Source organism: Dama dama, chromosome 4 (assembly GCF_033118175.1).
Source record: "Dama dama isolate Ldn47 chromosome 4, ASM3311817v1, whole genome shotgun sequence".
Taxonomy (NCBI): Eukaryota; Metazoa; Chordata; class Mammalia; order Artiodactyla; family Cervidae; genus Dama; species Dama dama.
Window position 1 is genome coordinate 56307909 of NC_083684.1, and position 21721 is coordinate 56329629.

Here is a 21721-nt window from a genome sequence, read left to right on the forward strand (position 1 = left end):
TGTAAGACACAAGGGTTCGATCCCTAGGTCGGGAAAATCCCCTGGAGGAGGGCATGGAAACCCACTCCAGTGTTCTTGCCTGGAGAATCCCATGGACAGAGGAGCCGGGTGGGCTAACATTTAGAGGGTCCCAATGTGTCGGACACTACTGAAGCAACTTAGCACACATGCAATCAATGGTGTGAGAATTCACCCCTAAAAATTAGCTTTTTTCACCTGGAAGTGAAAAACCCATTCATGTGGGACGACCGACAGGGCTTTATGGCGGAAGGACCTCATTTGTCTTATTTTGCTTGAGGGAATGGGCTCGCAGCAGAAATTCACCGATCACTCTGAGTTCACTCTGTCCTGGGGACACAGGGCTACACAGAAAAATATTATATCTAAATTATCCTAACCTCCATCACTGTTTCCTGGGAGAGAGAATTTCGGCTGGCAGAACATGGTGGTTAGGATATTAACAGGAAACGATGACATTCACAGGAATCTTTACCCTGGAACTCTGCCTGGTGGTCCAGTGGCTAAGACTCCTTGCTCCCAGTGCAGCGGACCTGGGTTCCAACCTTGGTCAGGGAACTAGATCCCTCGTGCCGCAGCTAAGAGTTCCAGTGCTACAGCTAAAGATCTTGAAAGCCGCAATGAAGATGGAAGATCCTGGTGCTGCACCTAAGACTCGGCACAGCCACATTAAATAAGTAAATTTTTAAGAGTAGAATAGTACAGGAGAGCTTTAAAAAAAAAAAAAAAAAAAGCCCTTGTCCAACCAAGATGGCTCTGGGTGTGCTCATGCTGCCCTGAGGACCGAGGGATCATGGATAGCTCTCCAACTTTATTCCTTTGCAAATGCAGGAAGGGATACGGAAAATGGGGCTGGCTGATGTCCACACAAATATGAGCAGGAAGAAGCAACCACAGGTGGTAGACATGTCATGAACAGTTGCTCCTTGTTCCCTTCCAGTGCCCTGAGCCCTCCTGGCCTCTTCAGTCCAGGCTCTGGGGAAAAAGACACCATGTGAGTCTGTGCATGCATACTGAGTCGCTTCAGTCATGTCCAGTTCTTTGCGACCCCGTGGACTATAGCCCACCAGGCTCCTCTGTCCATGGGAATTCTCCAGGCAAGAATACTGAGTGAGTTGCTATGCCCTCCTCCAGGGGATCTTTCCCACACAGGGATCGAACTCACATCTCTTACGTCTCCTGCATTGGCACATGGGTTCTTTACCATGAGCGTCACCTGGGAACCCCAAAAGATACCACAGAACACACCAATCTTCAGAAAAGCTACCATCTCTTTCGTCTGACCTTCCCCCAGGAGCTCCCTCTCCCCTGCTCCTTGCTGTCTCATTTCCACATGTTCTGTCCCCTCATCACTCTTGGTCCATCGGGACTTGCTGGTGCCTCCCTGTATCTGCCTACACAGTCCCTTCATGGGATTGCATCTTCCCCTTTCCCCGTAAACCTGCTTCTTCCCCTCTTACAGCCAGACTCAATGCCCTCTGCCACAGTTCATCCCACCCTCCGCAGGTGAACCCCAGAGTCCCCCTCTGAAGTCCCCCAACCGGCCCTCTCCTCCTTCGTCTGTAACTAAGTGCTCAGGACCGGTTCTGTGCTTCCATCATGTGTCTTCCAGATCCCTAAGTACCTGACATGCAGGCAGGATGGGTCTAGCTGGGCTTGTCAGTGGTGCCGCCACGCCTTCGCGAGGAATTGGCACTGAAAGTGCTCATAGTAGGAATAAAGGAAAGAAGGATGGTAGATGGGTGGACTCCTGCCTCGGCCCCTGTATAATTACTGTGGGAGTGCTTGGGGTGTGAAGAAATGGACATTCACGGACATGCCCAGCGGTGTTTTGGCGCCAGCTTGGCACAAGGTTAGGGGTAGGATCCTCTCCTAAATTTTTTGTTTTTGAGATAAAATTCACCTAAACTGACATTCACCGTTCTAACCCTTTTGAAGTGTGGGACCAAGGGAATGTGGCCCATCCCGTCCCCCCAGAGTTCTACTGGGCGGCAAGCATCCTTCACTGACTGCCCAGTGGGCAGGGCAGAGCCCATCGTTGCCCAGGAGATGGTGTCCAGAGGACTATCTGAGCCAGATGGTGACATCAGGACACATAAAGGTGTCTCCCACACCACATCCCACCCCCACTGTGGGAACTGCTAGACTCACTCTGCCCGTAAGTGTCCTCAAGGACCCTGAGTGGGGGAGCTTCCCCGGGGGCACAGCAGTAAAGACACAGGAGATGGGGCTTCGATCCCTGGGTCAGGAAGATCCCCTGGAGGATGAAATGGCAACCCACTCCAGCCTTCTTGCCTGGGAAACCCCATGGACAGAGGCGACTGGGGGCCACAGTGCACGGAGTCACAGAGAGACAGACAGGACTGCAGTGACGAGGAAGCATCAGCACCATGAGCCTGGTGCGCTCCGTCATGTCCGGTTCTCTGTGACCCCGTGGCTGGAGCCCACCATGGAATTTCCCAGGCGTGGACACAGAATGATTTGGGGAGGAGAGTAACCACCATCCTTAGACAAAACAATAGACGTGCCTTTGCTTTAAAATGATCCTGGGCTTCCCTGGTGGCTCAGTAGTGAAGAATCCACCTGCCATTGCAGGACATGGGTTTGATTCCTGATAGGGAAAGACCCCACATGCCGTGGGGCAACCAGGCATGCGCTCCACAACTATCGAGCCTGTGCTCTGGAGCCCAGAAGTCACAACTACTGAGCCCACGTGCCCCAGAGCCCATGGTCTGCAACAAGAGGAGCCACTGCAGTGAGAAGCCCGAGCACTGCAACTAGGGAAAGACCTGAGCAACAAAGACCCAGCACAGCCAAAGATGAGCAGATAAATAAAACATACTTGGTTTAAAACACACACACACACAAGACCTCATGGCTTAGGCTACTCCGGAGGAAAACAGACACCCCAGAGGGGGACTCTCCAGACTGACTGTGTCAGGCCGGACCAGAGTTCCGAGAGCATCTCCTGACCTGGCTTATTCCCCTCAGTTATTCCAGGAGCACCTGGGACTCTGTGTGAAGTATTCTCTCCCCTCTCTGGGGCTCCTCTGGGGCTTCTGGGTTGAGCCCCTGAAGGCCTTCTCAGAGAAAAATGCCTCTGAGTTTTTCCCACTCAGCTCACTAGGTTACTGCTAAGTTTTCCACCTATCTATGTTTATCTTGATGGAAACACAAGGAGGTCTCTGCACCAGAGAAGAGACCATTTACTCAGAGACAGGGACCCAAAGACTTAGATTGGAATGCTGTATGGATTTATCATTTGAGACCTTCTCACCAATACCCTGGGAGAGTTCAGAGCACACAGTTTTCACCACGACACTGAGATATGATTTTGTAAGGAAGCCCCAGCAGCCTTGAAGAGCTAGCTCTGCGATGGCTCTTCTCTGGAGCTCAGAAATTACAGTGGGAACCGCTGCCACAGAAGTGGGAAACCTCAATGCAATGGGGGTAACTGGCTCGAGAGGCAGCAGGTCTAAGAGGCGTTTGTTGTTCACTTGCTAAGTCGTGTCCAAGTCTTGGTGACCCCATGGACTGAAGCACACCTGGCTCCTCTGTCCTCCACTATTTCCCAGAGTTCACTCAAATTCATGTCTACTGAGCCAGTACTTAATCACCAAAGGGAAGGTGGGCCATGCTCACCATAATGGACAGTAGAGTCAATGCTGCCATCAGAAGAGTCTGACTCAACAGAGAACAAAGGCACGGGCTAACTGAAATGAAAGAAACAGGAAGTCTAACAAATTCTTACTTGACCGGTATACATGAAAGAGCTCTAAATCAAGTGAACAAAAGGCGAATATAATCAAGAAAACAAACAGTCAGTATCCCTCAGTCAATTCCTAGCTTAAAGACCCAGAATCCTTGGGGTGTATGTATCTTTTTCAGCACTACTTACAATAGCCAGGACATGGAAGCCACCTCAGTGGCCATCAACAGCCTAATGGATAAAGAAGATGTAGTACATATATACGATGAAATATTCTTGTTGTTTAGTCACTAAGTCATGTCTGACTCTTTTCCTCATACCTTGTCTTCTTGTCCCCATACCTCTTTGCATCTGGCTGTTCCCGAGTTATGCGTGCGTGCAAAGTCCCTTCCGTCAAGTCTGACTCTGTGACCCTATGAACTGTGGCCCGCTGGGCTCCTCTGTCCTTGGGATTCTCCAGGCAAGAATACTGGGATGGGTTGCCATGCCCTCCTCCAGGGGATCTTCCTGACCCAGGGATCAAACCTGTGTCTCTTAATGTCTCCTGTATTGGCAGGTGGGTTCTCTACCACTAGCAACATCTGGAAAGCCTGTTCCTGAGTTGTATCTTTGAATAATAATCCCAGGACATCCCTGGTAGTCCAGTGGTTAAGAATCCGCCTGCCAAGGCAGGGAACATGAGTTCAATGCCTGGTTCGAGAAGATCCTGCATGCCTCAGAGCAATTAGACCTGTGACCACAAGGACCGAAGGCCGAGGGTCTGGAGCCTGTACTCCGCAACAAGAGAAGCCACCACAAGGAGAAGCCCTCGCACCACAACTAGAGGAAGGCCGTACACAGCAACAGAGACCCAGCGCAGCCAAAACTTAATTAACAAAGAAGCAGTAGCCCAAGTACCATGGATCCCTCTCCTGTTACCTGGCCTCTCTCTCTGAGCCACACCTGTGGCCTCCTGGAGAAGTCCCGCTGATCAATCAATGGCAAAAGAGAAAACTTGGGGCTAGTTTACAGAGAGTTGTGCTTGATGTGCAGACACCACGTGAAAGGGAAAAACTGCAGCACGACAGACCCTTTCTGAAACCCCCCTGAAAGCCAGAGTGAAGAGAAATCCTCTGGGGGGCGGGGGCAGGGGAAGGAACTTCAGGAAGGGCACCTGACTGTCCATTTCACTTGGAAGGAGGAATGGCCAGAGGTGTGAGGATACAGTGATTCACGGGCTGTGGCCAATGGCTTGGCTGGGCAGTCATGGATTTGGTTAAGAACATGACTAGAAAATTGGTGTCAAGGAGATCTGGGACAGAAATATATGGATAACCCTCTCTGAATGCTCACCATTCACCTCAGCAGGAGATTTAAATAATCAAGTGGATAGAATGACCTGTTCTGTGGACACCTGTCAGCCTCCTTTTTTTTTTTTTTTTTGTTTAACATTTATTTACTTATTTTTGGCTGCGCTGGATCTTCACTCCTGTGCGCGGGCTTTCTCTAGTTGCAGTGAGTGGGGGCTCCTCTTCACTGCAGTGGCTTCATTGTTGCAGAGCACAAGCTCTAGGGTGCTCGGTCCTCAGTAGTTGCAGCCCGTGGGCTCTGGGCCCAGGGTCAGTAGTTGTGGCACACGGGCTTAGTTGCCCCAGACCAGGGATCGAACCCACATCCCCTGCGCTGCCAGGCAGATTTTCAACGGCAGGACCACCAGGGAAGCCCCAGTCAGCCTCTTTCCCCAGCTACCCCTGCCTTCGACTGGTGGGCTCACGAATGTAGTGGCCACGGCGGTGAGGATGCAAGTCATACGTGGACTCAGCAACACAGACTTCCACTCACCAAGGCTGACCTGGCTACAGCCACCGCTGAGGGCCCAGTCTGTCAGCCCCGAGACCCGCCGGGCCTCAGGTAGGGCAGTGCTCCCCAGGGTGATCAGCCAGTTACCTGGTGGCAGGCTGATTACAGTGAACCTTCTCCGTGATAAAAGGGCAGCCTTCTGTTCTTACTGGGACAGGCAGGTACTCGGGATACAGATCTGCCTTCTCTGCAAGCAAATGTCTCTGCCCAAACTACCATCCATGGCTGCCTTGGTGGTCCAGAGGTTGGGAATCCACCCACCAACGCAGGAGACACAGGTTTGATCCCTGGGCCGGGAGGATCCCACCCGCCTCAGAGCAACTAAGCTCAGTGTTACAGGTACCGAGCCCGAGAGCCACAGCTACGGAAGCCCGCGTGCCCTGGAGCCTCTGCTCCGCAACCAGAGACGCCACCGCAATGTGCCCCGCACCGAACGGTAGCCCCTGCTCACCGCAACGAGAGAAAACCTGAGTGCAGCCACAAACACCCAGCGCGACCAAAAGTACAAAAAACATTTTCATTTTTAATAATAATAAGGAAATTCAGGCAGGGAACTCCGCAACAAGAGAAGCCACCACAATGAGAAGCCCACGCTCCTCAACTAGAGAAAGGCCGTTCACAGCAACAACTGCTGCAGCTGCTGCTAAGTCACTTCAGTCTTGTCCGACTCTGTGCAACCCCATAGACGGCAGCCCACCAGGCTCCTCCGTCCATGGGATTTTCCAGGCAAGATTACTGGAGTGGGGTGCCATTGCCTTCTCCGACACAGCAACAAAGACCCTCGATAATCCATGATGTTGGGCAGAACCGCGTGGTGTGGGGACTGCTGCATTTCCTGCCCTGTCCACCAGAGGGCAGCAGAGTTCCTCCACGGCCTCGAGTCTCCCCAAGGGTCTCAGACCTCCCCCAGCCCAGCAGTCAGACCCTCACGGGTGTCACCGCAGTCCACCGTCCTCCTCGCTCTCCACGCCCCCCACACTGGACTCCAGCACCTCCTCCATACAGCCAGGCGTGGGCCCACTTCACACCGTTAGCAACTACTATTCCTTCAGGTCGTCGGTGTCTGTCCCCTGGAAGCTGTGGCCCCACTGGACCCCCAAGGAGAAAGAAGGAGGATCCCTCTCACCCGGCGTTACTCACGCCCCCTTTTCCAGCCCCTCAGTCCTTTTCTGGAGGCTTCCGATGGGAATAGAACACAACCTTCCCACAGCCTCTGAGAACCCTGGGGAGACCCTCAACGTGACAGTCGCCTCTGACTCTTTGCGACCCCATGGCTGTCGCCCGCCAGGCTCCTCTGTCCATCTGATTCTCCAGGCAAGAATACTGGAGTGGGTTGCCATGCCCTCCTCCAGAGGATCTCCCCCACCCAGGGATTGAACCCTGGTCTCCTGCATTGCAGGCGGATTCTTTACCAGCTGAGCTACCAGGGAAGACCCCGGTGTTACAAAGGGAAATAATATCCTGCTTCGGAGATCCTGGGGTCTCTGTGTCATGCTGGCAGACCCCAGACCAGAACATGGCCGAGGTCGACACTGGGGGCAGGGCGGCGGCCTCTCAGTTGACTTGTCACCATCAGCCTTGCTATAGAAAGTGTGCTCCACAGTCCAGTATGGTCAGCATCACCTGAGAGCTTGTTAGATGCAGACTCTCAGGTCCACCCCAGCCCTGCTGAGTCAGGCTCTGCATTTTAACAGGATCTGCAGACCCTCCCTGTGCATTGAAGTTGGGGAGAGGCTGCTCCCACCCCACATTCTGGAGTCTCAGCCAGGCTGGGCAAGCATGTGACCTGTGTGGCTGCTGAAGCAGCTTTCCTAAGGTCCCTCTGGGGGGTTCAAAGCCTTCATGAAGCACCACAGGTGGTTCCCATGCGCCGTGGGGACACCGTCCCTGTGACAAGAGTTCCCGATGCAGATCCTCCCCACCCCCCAGGCTCCTGCTCTGCAGGGGAAAGCCAGAAGGAGAACATGAGGCTGGAGACTGTGGAAGCGGGGAGGGTGACTCACCCCCCAACTGAGACCTACGGGGGAACACCCAGGACAGGAGCCCCAGGGAGGTGCTCTCCCCAACAGTGGGGGAACTGCGTACGTGTGTGTGTGTGTGTGTGTGTGTGTGTGTGTGTGTGTCTAGGTGAGAAATCAAGCTGCCAAAGGCAGAAACAGCAGCGCTTCCCAGGCAAATGAAATGTAACAGAAAGGGAAGAGGGAAGACGAGAGAATGCAGGCGGGAATGAGAGAGGTGGGGAGGGGGAGTCAACTGAGAGTGAGGCCCCGCCCCCGGTCCACGTGACTTAGCCCAAGTGAACCTTCCTTAGGGCCAAGCCTATCACAGAGCGGGAAGGACGGCAGAGCTCACACAGCGAGTGCAGGGCTTGTGAGCGTTTCTGGAGCAGAAGTTCTCCTCACAGACAGAGAGAGGCAGCAGGCAGCAGGCACCATGGAGCCCCCCTCAGGCCATTCCCGCAGACGGTGCGCCCCCTGGAACAGGCTCCTGCTGGCAGGTGAGTGGGGACAATTTTCAGGGAGTGGGCAGAGACAGTTTTCAGGGAGAACAGGAGACTGGGTGGGATCTCTGGGAGAGACGGGGCTCTGAGAGGGGACAGAGTGCTTCTGTTCAGACCTGAGGGCAGAGGACAGGGGAGCAGGGCAGGGTGGGGGACTCAGCCACAGGAGACTCTCCATGAACTAGAACTGGTGACGGGCAGGAAAACTTCAACTAGTGTAGCTTTTACAAGTTATTCTTCAGTGAGCAGTAACTGTTGAAAACTGATGACAATAATAATAACTTATGTCTGGGTGTCACTACAGAAAAACACTTAACCGCCACACTAAACATTGTCCTTACCCAGCACCCTCAGAAACTGACAAAACCAGACTGTGAATTCCTGGGACCCCTCATTCCTTCATCCCCAGGTACAATGTCTGGAGCCTGGTCCTGGCACTGCGTTTCAAGCAGGATCAGACAAGCCCCTGCCCTCACGGAGCTTACACTCTGTGGGGAGGAAGACACACAAGCAGAGAGATCTAGAATGTGCTGTCAGGTGCTGACAGGCGTCATGCAGGAAATGGAGCAAGGAAGGGTCAGCAAATGAACACGGAGGGTCTTTAAAGCAGCTGGTCGGGGGGAAGGACATCTCCCAAGAGGCCCCTGAGTGTGAGCAGTTGTGTGAGGGCAGTGAGGGAGTGAGCCGGGGGAAAACTGGGGAAACAGAGGAAGTACAGAGCCCAGAGGGGCCAAGTGATGGGGGTCATGCTACTAAGCTTGACCACACACACACATAGACACACACACACACACTACGGCTTGAGGGATGAAGAGACCAGCTTAGGACCAAGGGCACCATTTCCCCATCCCCAACACAGGTCACAATATTAACTGATTTCTCTCTCTTCCCTCCTAGCCTCACTCTTAACTTTCTGGACCCCGCCCACCACTACCCAGCTCACTATTGAAACGGTACCACCCCTTGCTGCAGAAGGATCCAATGTCCTGCTACTTGCCCACAACGTAACAGAGAAAACTCTATGCTATTTCTGGTACAGAGGAGAAAGGGTAGAAACCATCCAGCTAATTGCATCATACGGAGTAGCCACTAATTTAATTACCAATGGGCCTGCACACAGTGGTCAGGAGACACTTTACCCCAATGGAACCCTGCTGATCCAGAACATCACCCAGAAAGACACAGGATCCTACACCCTGCTCATTTTAAAGTTTGATTTACAGACAGAAAGACAGACTGGACACCTCCACATACACCGTGAGTGCTTCCTCTTACCTGGGGGTGTTGGGATGGGGAGCAGTTGAATTCTGCTTTGAAAGACCCTGATGGTGCCTCCATCTCCCTCTACATTATGTCCCGTGTTGGGGTTTGAACATGTAGTGCAGGACACGCACAGTGGAGACGAACTCCAAAGGGTCAAAATTTCATTCATGGAATCTGGACCCTGCAGACACTGCAGAAAGAAGGAAGGTCTGATGGGAGGGACTCAGCAGAGGGAGAGAACTCTTAGTGCAGCCCCCCTGGGGCCCTCCCTGAGACCATGACCCTGAGGAAGACCCTGCAGGACTCAGTAGGGGCCTGACCTGAGGGATCCTCACAGAGAAGCTCAGGCCCACAGGGAAGCCCCTCCCCAGACCCTGTCCCAGGGTCCTGGCTCCAGCGACCACGGAGAACCTGGGCCGCTGGTGGGTGTTGGCCTCCCAGTCGGGGCTGACTGGGGCGGATGATTCCCAGCTCCCTGAGGCCAAGGTTTCTCAGCAGGTCACCAGCCAGGGCTCAGCCCCAAGAGGCATGTCTGAGCAGGGGTGGAGTCCAGTCCTTCCCATGAGACTCAGCATGGAGAGCAGGTTAGGCTGGGTTTTTTAATTTTTTTCAATTAAGGTATTTTTATTTACTTATTTGGCTGCACTGGGTCTTAGTTGTGGCATGTAAGATCTTCTGGTTGTGGAAGGAAAACTCTTAGTTTCAGGATGTGGGATCTAGTTCCCGGACCAAGGATCAAACCTGAGGCCCTTGCATTCGGAGTGTGATGTCTTAGCCACTGGACCACCAGGGAAGTCCCTGAATTTTTTGATAGTCAAAGAAAATCGTGGGAAAAGGTCCAGGAAAGTTAATTAAAAAACAGAACAACTCCACTTGATGATGAGGATGTTAGACATACGGGCTGAGAAGAGGGTCCCGGTGCTGATACTACGGAGATGTCCAGGGAGACTGGTCAGGGGTCATCCCAGGGTACCTGGGGGTCAGAGAGGAGGGACAGTCCTCTCCTTACAGATCATCAATGAAGAGAGACTCCAAACTTTGATCACAGATTCAGGGCCATCCTCTAGGTCACCTTTACAGAGGTCACTGGGGCCCGGGGCTGGCTGAGATCTCTGAGAGGGAGCATGGCCCAGGCCCCTGACCCACTCTCAGCAGTCACCCCTCTGTCTCTCCACAGACCCAGTGGCACGGCCCTCCCTCCAAGCCAGCAACACCACAGTCGCAGAACATGAGGGTCCCGTGGTCGTGACCTGCCTCACAAATGAGACTGGGGTCTCCATACGCTGGTTCTTCGAAGGCCAGAGTCTCCTCCTCACAAGGGGGATGACACTGTCCCTGGACAATAGCACCCTCACTATAGACCCCGTCAGCAGAAAAGACAATGGGGATTATCAATGTGAGGTCTCCAACAGGGGCAACTCCAGCAAAAGTGACCCCCTCAGGCTGCATGTGAAATGTAAGTGACCATTTGCCTTATGCTATATCTTTCTCTGTGGATTATTCTAACAATCGTGTGGAAAACGGAGGGAGGTCACAGTGAGCAGAATATCAAATGAGACCACTACAGGGCTTCCGAGGTGGCTCAGTGGTAAAGAATCTTCCTGCAATGCAGGAGACGAAGGTTTGATCCCTGGGTTGGGAAGTTCCCCTGGAGGAGGAAATGGCAAGCCACTCCAGTATTCTTGCTTGGGAAATCCCATGGACAGAGGAGCCTGGCGGACTACATTCCAAGGGGTTGCAAAGGGTCAGACACAACTGAGCAACTGAATACAGGCACACAGTAAACAGGTGGCAGAATGAGTAACAGCTCAATCTCTGAATCAAATACAGTTTCTTCTCCTGGGTTTAGCATTTTAGTGTAACTTTCACAATATTCGTTGTTGTTTTTTGCTGTTACCATTTTTTTAATGTGAAGAATACATAAAATATATAATTTTAGCCATTTTTAAGACTGCAGGTCAGTAGCATTAAGTACATTCACATTGCCACTATCCATTTAGAACTTTTTCATCTTATTAAAAACTCTGTACCCCTTAAACAAGAACTTCTAGAAGTCTCCCACCTCAAACCCTGGCAAACACCATTCTACTTTCTTTGTCTCTATGAATTTGATTATGATAGTCATTTTGTATAAGTGGAATCATGTTATAGTTCTGTTGCTCAGTCATGTCCAGCTCTTAGCAACCCCGTGGACTGTAGCACACCGGACTTCCCTGTCCTTCACCATCTCCCAGAGATTGCTTAAACTCATGTCCATTGAGTTCGATGATGCCATCCAACCATTTCATCCTCTGTCATCCCCTTCTCCTCCTGCCCTCCTCCCAGCATCAGGGTCTTTTCCAATGAGTTGGCTCTTTGCATCAGATGGCCAAAGTACTGGAATCATATAACATTATAATTATCCCTTTGGGTCTGATTTATTTCACTTACTAGCATTATGTCTTCAAGGTCCCATCCATATTATAGCATATGTCTGAATTTCATTCCTTTGAAAGGCTGAAGTATATTTCCTTGTATGTATACACAACATTTGATCATTCATAAGTTGATTGTCTTTTAAATTGTTTCCACCTTTTGTGAATATGCTACCATCAACATGGGTGTCTAAGTATCTGTTCAATCACTGCTTTCAATCTTTTTTATTGTGGCTGCGCTGGGTCTTAATTGCAGTGTGCGGGCTCTTCATTCTGGTGTGCAGGCTTTCTTTAGTTGCAGTGTGATGGCTTCTCTTGCTGTGGCACATGGATTCTCCTGTTCTCGGGCTTAGTGGCTCCGAGGCATCTGGGACGTTAGTTCCCTGACCAAGGATTGAACCCATGTCCCCTGCATTAGAAGGTGGACTCTTAACCACTGGACCACTAGGGAAGTTCCTGCTTTCAATCTTTTGGGCACACAACCACCAGTGGAATCACTGGATCAAATGGCAGTTGTCCAACTGTTTGATGAACGGCCATGTAGTTTTCCACGGTGGTTATAGTGTTTTCCATTCTCACCCGCAATTCATAAAAGTTTGAATCTTTACACATCCTTGCAAACACTTCCTCTTTTCTGTTTGCTTTTTTTTTTTTTTCCCCACAACCATTCTAAAGGGTGAGAAGTGATATGTCACTGTGGTTTTGATTTGCATTCCCCTAATTACTGATGATGTTGAGCATCTTTTCATCTGCTTTTTGGTCATTTGTCTCTTTTTTAAAAAAAAATTATTGGAGTATATTTTACAATGTTGTGTCAGTTTCAGGTGTATAGTAAAGTGATTCAGTTATACGTATACGTATATACATTCTTTTCCAGACTCTTTAGCCATATAGATTATTAGCGAATATTGAGTAGAGCTCACCATGCTATACAGTAGGTCCCTGTTGGTTATCTATTTTATATATAGTAGTATGTATATGTTGACCCCATGCTCCTCATTTATTTCCACACACACACATTTCCCCTTTGGTAACCATAGGTTTGTCTTCTAAATATGTTGAGTCTGTTTGAGTTTTGTAAATAAGTTCATTTGTATCACTTTTTAAAATAGATTCCACCTACCAGTGATAGCATATGATATTTGTCTTTCTCTGTCCAACTTGGTTCACTTAGTATGAGACTCTCTAGGTCCATCCATGTTTTTGCAAATGGGACTATTTCATTCTCCTAATATCTGAGTAATATTCCATGGTACATATATGTACCACATCTTCTTTATCCGTTCCTCTTGTTTACATCTTCTTTAATTTCTTTCAGTAGTGCTTATTTATAATTCCTAAGTGTATAAATCTTTCACCTTCCTTGTTAATTCCTAAGTAGTTTGTTCTTTTGATATTATTTTTAATATCAAAATAGAATAAAATTTTCCTAACTTCCTTTTTGAATATTTTATTGTATATAAGAGCAACTGATCTTTACATGTTGATTTAGTACCCTTCAACTTTGATGAATTGTTTATTAGTTCTAACAGTTTTCTGGGAAATCTTTATCATTTTCTACATATAAAGTCATGTCAACTGCAAACAGAAACAATTTTATTCTTCTTTTGCAATTTGGATGTCTTTTGTGTCTTTTTCTTGCCTAATCCCTCTGGCTAGTATGTCCAATACTATTTTGAATAGAGTTGGAAACCGCAGGCATTGTTGTCATGCTCCTGATCTCAGAAAATAAATGTTCACTCTTTCACCATTTAGGATGATGTTAGCTGTGGGATTTTTATATATGGCCTTTATTATGTTGAGGTGCTTTCCTTTTTTCCCTAGTTTTGAGTGTTTTATCCTAAAAGGTTAGTGGGTTTTTTACAATTGCTTTTATTTATTTAACCTCCTTACTTTATACGTCTGTTCATATATTCTATTTCTTTATGATTACATCTTGGTAGCTCTCATGTATCCAGGAATTTCTCCATTTCACAGAAGTTATCCAATTTATTGGCATAGGATTATTCCTAGTACTCTTATACTTTGTATTATTTTTGTAGAATTAGTAGTAATGATTCCACATTCATTTCTGATTTTTATAATTTGAATCTTCTCTTTTTTTCTTAGTCAATCTAGTTAACGTTTGTCAATTTTGTTAATCTTTTTGAAGAACAAAATACTGGTTTTATTGATTCTATCTACTGTTTCTCCATTCTCTAATTTCTTTATCTCCATTCTAATTATTATTATTTCCTTCCTTCTGCTAGCTTTGGGTTTAGCTTTTATTCTTGTCCCTCAAGTTGTAAATTTAGGTTGCTGATTTCAGATCCTTCTTTTAATATAAGCATTTGCAATTATAAATTCTTGCAGGAGATTCTTCACTTCTCTCAGCCTCAGAGTCCTCAAGGGAGAACTGCAATAAGAGAACCTTCTTTATGGCATTTTTTCACAGATTTAATGTAAGATTCAACTAAACCCTTAGCAAAATACCCACACAGGGAACATTTTCCAAACAATTTCGCTGCTATAATTATTACTATTATCATTGTTGTTGCTGCCGTGTAGTTACTAAGTCCTGTCCAACGCTTTGAGGCCCCATGGACGATAGCTCGCCAGGCTCCACTGCCCATGGGATTTCCCAGGCAAGAAGACTGGAGTGGGTTGCCATTTCCTTCTCCAGGGGATCTTCTCGACTTCATTAGGCTGTATACAGTCAGGTGTTCCTAGGACGACTTGACTCTCGATCCACATCTCATTAGCCACATGGCTTTAGGTTTTCCACCATTGTAAACCTCAGATTTTCCATCTATAAAATGGAAATAATGTCTATCTGACTGGGTTATTATATGAATTAAATGAGATATTTGGCAAATATATAGCACAGAGCCTGGCACAGATTATGTACATCATAAGCTCACATTAGCACTGATTTTCAGTCTTGAGTTGAACGGTGAGGACCACTGAAGTGAAAAAGAAGAAACAGACAAAAGGTGTTATATATGTGGGGAGGGAAAGCACAAAGATCCACAGGAACATGTTACTTCCTAAATATGGAAGACAGGAAACAGGGGGGTTGAGTAAAAGGTTTCATGTCTAGTATGATAGTTTCATTCCATGAGATGCAGCCAAGATGGCATTAGACATCTAAGACATTCCTTGCAGAAAATGCCTGTGAAGGAAAGTGACACAGGAGTGGGAGGAGCCTGGGAGGGTCCTCAGAGCAGGATGCACATTGGATCCCTAGGAAGGAGGAAGTTTCAGGCTGCAGTGCAGTTCTAAGAGATATCTGCAAAGCTGGCAAAGAGCCCTTGAATTAAAAGTCACCCATCACACAAAAAAGTTTACTTCTCACAGAATTGGGATTGATTTCATATTCCTGCTGGAAACCTGTGTGAAGGGTGGTCTCTGTGAAAAGGGGTAGTGAATTCAGAGGGCCTTCCATCATTTAAGTGCCAAGCATAAGACACCTCCAATGGCTCAGATGGTAAAGAGTCGGCCAGCAATGCAAGAGACCCGGGTTCGATCCCTTCGTCGGGAAGATCCGCGGGTCAGGAAGATCCCCAGGAGAAAGAAATGGCAACCCACTCCAGTATTCTTGCCTGGGAAATCCCATGGACAGAGGAGCCTGGCAGGCTACACTCCATGGGGTCCCAATGAGTCAGACGTGACTCAGGAACTCACACTTTCGTAAGACACCTTTTGTAATGCACCTGTAAGACAGGTGCATATTCATGGCAGCCATACCTGGTACCCAGGTAAAGATGTAACCATGAAAAGATGGGAAGTGATAACATACAAAAATAACCATCATCAGTCCTTCTTACATTTCCAAAGGCTTCAAACATATGAGTGCAGAAAAGCCAGGTTGGAATTGAGGAATGTGGTCACCAACCTAGAAATACAATCAGAGAGGAAAAAATCGCAAGGATATAGGCGGTTACTCACCTCACAGCAACCTTCCACAGAAAGTTTATACCTTGGAGGAACAATCAGAGACTATTTATTCCATATTGAGTTATTTCCTGAGCCGCTCCCACTGTAAAATAATGTCACCTTCATTCATTCATTCATTCTTCTCTTTTCTTTCCACAACAGATAAGCCAACACCCGAAAGTTTCTCTGACCTCTCAGCTGGTGCCATTGTCGGCATCGTGATTGGAGCTGTGGCTGGGGTGGCTGCTCTGGTGTATTTTCTGTACATCAGAGAAACTAGATGGTATGCCACCTTTCCTCTTGTTCCACTTTCTCCGCTGACTGCCCTGCTTGGGAGAGGGAAGGAGACTTTGTCTCTTTCTCTGGCCTAGATCTGCTCCTCAGTCTTCCTGCTTCTCGGCACTGATTCTTATGGGTCTCCTCTTCCCTGGTCTTCATGTTTCCTGTAACCCCCTGTCTCTTGGACATGGCTATTCCCACCTCCATCTGGTTTAGAGGGGGCAGCGCCAAGTGTGTTCCTCTGTCCCAGGCAGGGAAACCAAGGTCCAAGAAGGAAAACCAATGAGGACATGAAAGGAGGGGCAGGAGGAAGGGAGACCTGTGCTCTGTCGACCACAAGAGCAGGAGGAGGGAGGGACAGGACTGGAAGAGAACCTAAGAAAAGCAGGAACAACCCAAGCCCTCCTGGGCAATAAAGAAAGTGAGAAATAACCAGCATCTACCTACAAAAGTGGCAAGATGTCCGGGTAGAAATAGAAGCAGTTGAGATGAATGGCCATAAATGTTCTGAAGAGTCAGTAAACCAGAGAGGAGTAAACATGAGAGGGGGTAATGGGTAGATTGAAGACATAGGTCCTAGGAGGAAAGAGGACCAACCAAGGTGAAAATGAACATGGAGGAGCCCCACGGAATCATGCCAACACTGTGCTTCCTAATTCAAGAAGCAGAGACCCTGTGCCTGGGAATAGTAGTCACTGTGTCTGATATTTATTTAGGGCAACTGACCAGTGCAATCTCACAGAGCACAAATCCTCAGATCACAACCACAATAAGTAGAGCCACTCACTCAGTGAGAGCTGGTTTGTTCCACCACGTGCCCTGACCGACCAGGGGATCCCTACCTTCTGAAATATGAGAGGTGATCTCAGTCCCCACCATCAGTTTGGCACAGGTCCTCACCTCCTTCCTAGTCATGGAAGAGTCCCCAGAGACATGGCCCCTCTGAGGCCACACAAGCCAGGCAGCCGTGAGATGGCCGAGCTTCCAGGAGCCCTTTCCTCATCCTACCTCCTTCCCCCTCCTGCCTCTGTTATGGATGTGGGCATCTCCTATGGTGAGACTTTCCCTGCCTCTGGTGCTCTGGGTGCTCTGGGTCTCAGCCCGTCCTGCCTCTGGAGCCTGCTGCCTAGACACACACCTGTGAGACACACGTGGGCAGAACTCAGGCCTTGTGAACTGGTAGAAATCTTCAGAAGTGCACTGAGGCCTCCCCTTAACACCCCAACCCCGACCCACCACTACCTCGGTCTAATGCACTGGGGTCTGGACCACAGACTGAGGGAAGAGAAATCCTTAAGTCTTAATCATGGGCCCGTCCCACCACCTGCCACCTCCTTCAGCTAGAAGTCACATCAGCTTTAGGAACAGTCCTTTCTGAGGCCATAAGGCAACTCTGCATTTTCATGGGTTGATGACTCTCCTTTGTTTCCCCAGGTCAAGTCACTCTGACAATTCACCTGAAAAGGTAAGCACAGCCAGCTTCACTGGCTCCTTTTCTCATGGAAATATCTCTGTGTAGAATGGGTTAGTCTTGTAGATACAAATGGGAAATCAAGTTTGCGTCAAACGTCCCCACAGCAGCAACAAAGAAGCATTACTCCCAAGAGTTCACCTCACTGGACTTGATCACAGCTGGGACCATGGACAAGTAACTTAACCTCATAGGGCCTCAGCTGAGTCCTCTGTAAAATGGGTGTGCTGCCTATCACAGAGGAGATCAAGGAATTAAATGACATAACAAAGGTACATCACTCAGCACAGTGGCCAGAGCAAGAAAGGCACTAGATCATTCTCCTTCTTCTGCCTCCAGGCTGACTCTGCTGTTACTGACAAACAATAATTTCCAGTGTTATAGACCTGAGGTCTTGATTCCTTTACATTCTAATACTTTTACTGAATTTTCCTCATCTTAATCGTCAACAGAATACACATATAAACTGAAAAATGCTTCAATCATAAGAATTGGGTTGACCCAAGTGTGTTTTTCCGTGAGATCTTATGGAAAAACTTATGGAAAAACCTGAATGAGCTTTCTGACCAACCTAATAATTTTAAGAGTGTGTAAGTTTCCACAAGTTGTTCATATCTATGTAAACAGTACCCAATCATTATAAAAAATCAGCCCCCCTCAACACACACACACACACACACACACACACAATGCTCCAGTTACTGCCCTCTGAAGAGTAAAGACTGTCTTCACTTCCAATGCATTAGACTACTTTTACTTGATTATGTGCTTATATAATGAAAAACACACAGTGTACATGAGTCTGGCTTCTTTCATTCAAAATTGTTTTGCAAGATTCATTCATATGGTTGTGTGCCTTATTGTCTATTTATTCTTATTGCTGTGCCATCATATTCCACTGAAGAATTCCATAATCATCCATAATGTTCTAATGATCATTCAATAGGATGTTACTAAGCGGAGAAAATAGGTAATAAAAGCCTTTCTCTGAAGCTAAAAGTTTCAAAGTAGTAAGAGCATGGGATGCTAAGTGACCCTGGACAAGGTGAGGGTCTGGCCTATGATGCTGATTTAACTGACTGCTGCTCATGCCTTTCAGGTTAATGAAGTTGAATATTCCTCCGTGAACTTCAATGCCCAGGAATTAAAAAAGGAAGCAACTTCAGCCTCCCCATCTCCAACACACACAGAAACCATTCAGAAGTGAAAAAAAACAGTAATGGAACCTGTCCTGCTTGTTGCACTGTTGACTTATTCCAAGCGTCTCACCCCCATCCCCAGGGTATCCCTCTGCCCTCAGGGAAAATGAGGAGAGAGTCTTCCCCCAGCTCCTTCGACCCCTAATGAGGCTCCTCCAGGCTGCCTGGTCGCAGCCCCTTCCTTCAGTGTCAGTGGATGAAAAGGCACATCCACGAGGAGATCTGTAGGAAACCAAAACTTCCTCGTCATTGAAATCTAGCAAAGCGGACCCTGGGAGAAAGTTGCCAGAACCTCTGCCTCTCCCCATTTGCTGACCTAGACCAGTTGTAAACTTGTGTATTCAGAACACATTCATTCCTTCCCACCTCAGTCCTATTGGAGTCTAACATGAATTTGCCATAACCTGCAGAATGATTTCTTATCCACTGAAATGCCTGTGCCAGAAAAGAAGAGCAAGGAGAAGGAAAACGAAGAGCTTCTGCACTCTGAAGCCCAGTGTGAATCCACCATTCACAGGAAGACACATACATGACCAGCTCTGAGCTGGGAAGTTCTACACCTTTGTCCGCTTTCAGGGTTGTCTACCTGCAGGATCAGGGACTAAACAACTTACTACTTAGCTAGAATACCATCTAAACCTTTGAAAGCATGCCTTCAGAGAACCCACTAGAAGCAACTTGAAAACAACTTCTCAGCATTCATAAGTGTATCTTGATGGAAACTGCAACAACAAACAAACAAAAAAACCGCACATACTGTTTTAATAATACTGTGGGCTTTATTCAAGGCAATGCCCGGAGACTGAGGGGTCATCAGTTTATGGGGCAGTCAGCTCTTACCAGATACAATCTGCTGGGATTGGGGAAAGGACTCAGAAAGTCACCCTGCAGAGATTATTTAAATAATGGTCAAAGAATGTACAATTTGGGGGTATTGGTTGTTTTTTCCTTTCCTTCTGAGACATTCTGCCACTTTAATTTTTGTAACTGCTTGTTTATGTGAAAGGGGTTCTGTTTAATTTGCTGCATAAGCCAATCTGACCACTTCAGGGGGAAGAACCTACCAAAGCCCCTCATGTCCCTCTGGCCATGAGCTCCCTAAGCCTTTTGTGTCAGGGGCTCCGCACAGAAAATAAGAAGTAGCAGTTATCTACCTCCATGGCCAGAAATGGGTCTCACTCCGTTTCTAGGCATCTCAGGCCAGTCATCAACTGCCTTCTCTTCCGTGTTCCCGCCTGTGCCTGTTCTGTCTGTCTGCCCCGCTTACCTTCTCAGGAGCCTTCTTGAGAAGCAGGAGCGCCCTGAAGGGAACACGGCCCCTTGCGCTGTTAGTATTGTTTACAGCCCAGGAGGCCGCACTGGTGCGCACGCTCCTTAGGACACAAGGTGCAGATTATGACTCAGCCCTGGGTTTCTTGAAGAGCCTCTGGAATTCTTCTCCCATGGGGTGCACGGGACCCAATGTGTCGGCAGAGAAAGGGAGGATGGGAGGAGGAGAGGTGCACCTGCTTCTCACCAGCCTTCTGCACAGACGGGGCCTCCTTGGGCTGCTGAGAGAAAGGCTTCATTCCACCTTCTTGACGGACCTCCTGCTGTGTGGAACTGGCCCCCGAGAGGGGTGGCTGGGAGTGCTCTGTACTCAGGTACCTCTTTCAGGGTTTCCTCACCCTGATACAGACTGTGTACACCTCCCCTCATGCAAGCACTTCTGCATAATTTAATTTTGCCTGGCTGAGGCCACTTCTGAATGATTTGTAAAAATTGCTCTATATTTATAATAAATATTGTGTATCAGATATCAACATGCTGCCTCACAGTTGGTACTGCTTTCTACACTGCCTTCCTTACAGGCAGAAGAAATAGAAATTGTTCAACAGGGAGTCAGAGTGAGCCTGTTTCTAAGTCCAGAGGTATTGGATCCTGGGATCCGAGAGCTCAATCAATTCATGTGCACACCTGCTGACAAAGTGCGTCCACCTAGAGCCACAGGTCACTGCTCCAACCTGCCTGGAGGACCTGCCTGTCTTCCTCTGGGAGAGAAGGAGAGAAGATGATTTCATGAGTAAAAGGTCTGCTGGGCTCTTCACTAGGGACACACCACACTGCCCACACAGATGGTTCCAGTGCATCCCATGCCTGATCCAGCGTTCACTCCCACAGTCTCCATGGGCTCAGGTGTGTAGAAATTTCTCCAGCACGTCCCGCCTCCTTGTTCCCTGTCCCTTTTTCTGCCCCTCAGAGTCAGAGCTCTTCCAACCAGGATAACCTTCCTTTATTAATTCCACCAGGAATTAGCCTGCCATCTCATTTCCTTCACTTCCAAGCAATTGGAACATGTGCTGTCTTTCCCCTCCTCAGCCCCTGATTTCCCCTGGCCCTCTGCTGTGGTGCTTCCGTCCCAAGACCACTGGAAGCAGCAATAAAATCAGTACACAGGGGACTTCTCTGGCAGTAAAGAATCCATCTTCCACTGCGGGGGCCACTGGTCGATTCCCTGGTCCAAGAAGATCCCACATGCCGTGGAGCAACTAAGTCCATCCGCCACAACTACTGAGCCTGTGCTCTGCAACAAGAGAAGCCACTGCAGTGAGAAGCCCACCCACCACAACTAGAGAGAGAGCCCTCACTCTCTGCAACTAGAGAAAAGCCTGTGAAGCAATGAAGATCAGCCAAACATAAAATAAACAAATACTGTATTTTTTTAATTGGCAGTAGAATTAATGGCCTTGGACTTCCCAAGTGGTGCTAGTGGTATAAAGAACCCAACCACCAATGCAGGACATGTAAGAGACAAGGGTTCGATCCCTAGGTCAGGGAAATCCCCTGGAGGAGGGCATGGCAACCCACTCCAGTGTTCTTGCCTGGAGAATCCCATGGACAGAGGAGCCTGGTGGGCTAACATTTAGAGGGTCCTAAAGAGTCGGACTACTGAAGCAACTTAGCACACATGCAATCAATGGTGTGAGAATTCACCCCTAATATTAGCTTTTTTCACCTGGAAGTAGTCTGGTCAACCCATGCATGTTGGACCACCGACAGGGCTTTACAGCGGAAGGCCCTCATTTGTTCTTATTTTGCTTGAGGGAATGGGCTCACAGCAGAAATTCACCTATA

General features: G+C 48.5%; 1 protein-coding gene across 1 annotated transcript; it reads left to right on the forward strand.

The window, feature by feature from the left end:
• Positions 1-7934: 7934 nt before the first annotated feature.
• Positions 7935-20409, forward strand: LOC133054436 (carcinoembryonic antigen-related cell adhesion molecule 1-like). The gene is made up of 6 exons (XM_061139405.1): positions 7935-8063; positions 8964-9323; positions 10507-10785; positions 15821-15941; positions 17372-17402; positions 18508-20409. The coding sequence occupies exons 1-6, from the start codon at positions 8000-8002 to the stop codon at positions 18613-18615; spliced, it is 963 nt and encodes a 320-aa protein (XP_060995388.1). The 5' UTR covers positions 7935-7999; the 3' UTR covers positions 18616-20409.
• Positions 20410-21721: the final 1312 nt, after the last annotated feature.